This window comes from Humulus lupulus, chromosome X (genome assembly GCF_963169125.1).
Source record: "Humulus lupulus chromosome X, drHumLupu1.1, whole genome shotgun sequence".
Lineage (NCBI taxonomy): Eukaryota > Viridiplantae > Streptophyta > Magnoliopsida > Rosales > Cannabaceae > Humulus > Humulus lupulus.
In genome coordinates this window covers 63,833,229-63,837,334 of record NC_084802.1, presented here as the reverse complement: position 1 = coordinate 63,837,334, position 4,106 = coordinate 63,833,229, and the positions used below count along the sequence as shown (strand labels likewise).

Genomic DNA, 4,106 nt, shown 5'->3' with positions numbered 1-4,106 from the left:
ATGATCATTGTATTTGACTCAAATCATTCCAACTTTAGCCATAATAAGTTGTCTGAGTTGATCGAGCCTTGGACTAGGATGCTTCCATCTTTACTCAACGCTTCTGGTATGTTTAAAGGACACCCCGGGTTGAAAATAGCTAGACTGAAGATCACCGTTCCAAACTTTGATTAGAAACGCATGTCCACTGATATTGTCCCACAATCTAGAACCAGGTATTTAGACGTACTAACTTCAATTTTTCATAACACTGTTCTCCTTTAATTTTCAATACACTCACAAATGCGATTTCTTGGTTTCAGCAGAGATTGCGGCGTATTCGCCATCAAGCACTTGGAGTTTATTCTTGGAGACATTTTATTATCATATGCCATTGAGGACCACATTCAATACTTCAAGGATAAATTATGCATCGACATTTTTTATGAGAATGTGTACCCTTGACTTTTTCTATATGTTAGAACATTTATTTTGATTTCTCCTTAGTTTTGTATATAAACAATGTAATTTCGATTAACAAAGTCCATTAATACACAAATAAAAAGATTAATAAAGTCCATTAATACACAAATAAAAAGATTAACAAAGACAATTAGTACCCAAATAAAAAGTTTAACATCGATGCCATAAATTTCAAATTCGAACTTTACAAGTTTCCCTATTATGGCCTAGACCTCCAGATATGCTACACTTGCGTTCTACAACCACTTTCTCTCCATTGGAAGGATGGCATTTCTTCTTAGGCCTACCTTGTCTCTTCTTTGGATGACCAACCAGGCTTTTTTGCGTAGATGTTCTCACTTTTATTGTCATAATGTCATGTGGAACAATTCACTCTTCCTCGTTACCAGTAGGATATATAGATTATGTGTAAGAGGACCTCCATGTCTCAATTTTATAGTAATATGAACACAGCGAATAAAAGTTCACCCTTCGCTTAAGGATAGTGCATGAACACATGGGATACCAATAAGCTGAAACACGCCACATGTGCATGTCTTATTTAGGAGGTTAACTTCACCATTCAGCTCACCATCTAACACATGGAACTCATGCCTCCCTATTTCATAAGGGATCAAGAATCGAGCTTTCTCAGCCATATCCACCAAATCTTTCCCATAGGTCGGTGCAAGAGTTGTAGTGGTCTTCTTGCTAGTTTCTCTCCTATCACAGAACCAAGACTGCAGTGTGAAGGGAATAAATTCAACGAATGTAGTTATCGGAAAGCTCCTAGCGTCCCAGGTCTTATTGTTGAAACTTTCAGCGTAATTGCTTGTCATTATATTATATCTAGTATCCAGGAAAACTAACATTTAAAAGTAATGTAAATTTACAAGATTTCATAAATTAAAATACAATTCACAATGACATACCTATTTCCAGGAAAGTAAGCACAGGACCACTTATCAAAACTCATGCCTTCTAGGTATTGAGCAATAGCTGGGTCTTTTGATTTGATTTTTTCGAAGTAAGTGTGCAACTCGGATTTCCTAAAAGCATGACAATGATCAGTCTTGAATTTAGCAACCACATTCATACCAATGTGGTGGTAGCAAGCACCGTGATAGGCATCGAGGAAAATAGTTTCCAAGGCATGTGTAATACTTGCATGCCTGTCAGATACAAGTGTCAGGTCCTCAACTTCCCCAATCGCTTTCTTTAGCTTTGACATGAAATACTTCCAAGAATCATGATTCGCATTGTCCACAATACCAAACGCAACTTTATATAGATGGTTATTTGCATCTAGCACGACTGCACATAACATATGCCCACCATTTTTTTACTTTAAAAAAGTGTCGTTCACACATAACACAGGACGACATGTACGAAACCCTTTTCTACTAACTCTGAGTGAGAAAAAAAAAATATTTGAACCGATCCTCCTCAATGACAAAATCTATCAACGTCCCAGGATATTCTGTTGAAGCATGAACATGTACGATGGTAACTTTTTGTAGGATGCTTCCAGTGTCCCTCTGACATAAGAAAGAGCCTTCTCTCGACATCTCCAAGATTTTCCATATGACAACTCAATGCCATAATCATTTTTAATGTCTTCTCTTATGTTGTTTGCCATGTACACATTTGGTCCAGTCTGATATTTTTTTTTATGCAATGACCAATCACCCAAGGTGCAACTTGGCGATGGCCTTTATGTCGGAGGTCAAGTGAGCAAGTGTGTTTATTGGTGAAACGAGTTATCTCGAACATATCAGATTTAGGCATTCTCTTCCCCCTCAATCTCCACCCACATCAGGATCCTTGCAAGTGACATACCAAACTTCAGTACCTAACTTCTTCACCACAAACTTGAAGTTTTACTTCATTGCAAACAAGTGTGCCTTCGTCTTCAACTCTAACTTATTCTTAAAAACTTTCCCAACTTCTATTACTCCACAACTCACTCCAGATAACGTGGGGATGACATAAGAGGGGCATGGGATATCTTCAGCAGTATATGACGGAGAACTCCATCTATTTCTATCATTTTGTGTTGTTGAAGGACTGCTCTCTGAGGCAGGAGTCCTCCATTCTTGGCTTTCTTGACATCTTGGAAAGGGTCGTACATTTAAATTATCTACTTGCACCACAGGTAGCATCGACAACCGATCCTCGGAGTTATCATCGGAACTACTGCACCCCTCAAATTTTTCATCATCATCACCAAAATGGGCAACTGGATCGTCATTGACATAAGGCTCATACTCATACCCATCATCATGCGGGAGATTTGTTGGGGGAAAAAAGTTTCATTTTGACTAGGACCTCCCATGCATACACTTGGCCCAGGCGTTGTTTGTGGAACAGTCATGTATGATTGATTATGATTTTCCATATTAACACTCGTTTTAGGAGATGGATCAAGAAGAGCAATGTTCTTTGCAATCGAACTAATGCATAAAGGAACCTAATGTCTTAAGGACTTCGAATTGTCAAGAATAAGAGCACTAGCTGCTTCATCATCAGTGATTTCAATGGGATCTACACTAAAATCATTGCATGTAAACGACACTTCCAACTTCAAGTCAAACAATGACCTATCCACTTTCATCTTTGAATATAACTTCTCCAATAATTCTATGTAACCAACATCAATTGGTACATGTATTATAATGTTCAAACCAACTTTGAAATTGCATTTCTCTCCTTTTCGTTCCCAAACACCGTTGTAAGAAACAATTATATTAACTCTGGAACCTGCAAATTTTCAAAAAAAAAAAAAAAGCATAAAAAATTATAAAAATAAAGTGTAATCGATGCCTATGTAAATTTGTATTGCAGTTCAACATCGATGCCACATCGATGACATTTCGATGCATAATCGATGTTGATGGTCGCCATCTGTACGTGATTCCATTTTGATGGTATATCGATGCCATATCGATGTCATATCGATGTTGAACCAAATCAACATATATGGCATCGATTTAGCATCGACATACCATCGATATTATATCAAAAATAACATCTAAATTATATGTTCGCCCCAACATCAAAATTCCATCGATGTACCATCGAAATGTAATCGATGCTAATGGTCGCCATCTGTACATAATTCCATTTCGATGGTATATCGATGCCATATCAATGCTGAACCAAATCAACATATATGGTATCGATTCAACATCGATATACCATCGATATTATATCGAAAATAACATCTAAATTAGAAGTTCGCCCCAACATCGACATTCCATCGATGTACCATCGAAATGCCATCGATTCAGCATCGTTTTACCATCGATTTCGAATGGCACCCCCATATTTCTAGATCCGAAGAACAGATCAAAAAATACATAAAAAATACCACACTCAACACCAGAATAGTTCAAATCTAATATCTACCCATGGCATTTTATATTCACAAGTAGATAGAATGAAAGGGTACTTACCCATGATTTTTTTCTCTTAAAAAACGCCAAGAATGAAAATTTCTTCACTTAATTCCAGATCCGAGTAGTCCAATTTCTTCATCGATTTCAGTATATTCAACAATGCTATTTAGGTTGTTGTGAAAATGGTTGTAAATGATGGATGAGAGAGAGAGAAATGTGTGAAGTGTTAAATTTCCCTTATTTTTAATTGATGAGGGTATTTTTGTC

General features: G+C 37.0%; 1 protein-coding gene across 1 annotated transcript; it reads right to left on the bottom strand.

Moving 5' to 3' along the window:
- Positions 1-926: 926 nt before the first annotated feature.
- LOC133805900 (uncharacterized) lies at positions 927-2,080 on the bottom strand. The gene is made up of 3 exons (XM_062244044.1): positions 1,909-2,080; positions 1,374-1,755; positions 927-1,290 (listed from the first exon to the last, which is right to left on the bottom strand). The coding sequence occupies exons 1-3, from the start codon at positions 2,078-2,080 to the stop codon at positions 927-929; spliced, it is 918 nt and encodes a 305-aa protein (XP_062100028.1).
- Positions 2,081-4,106: the final 2,026 nt, after the last annotated feature.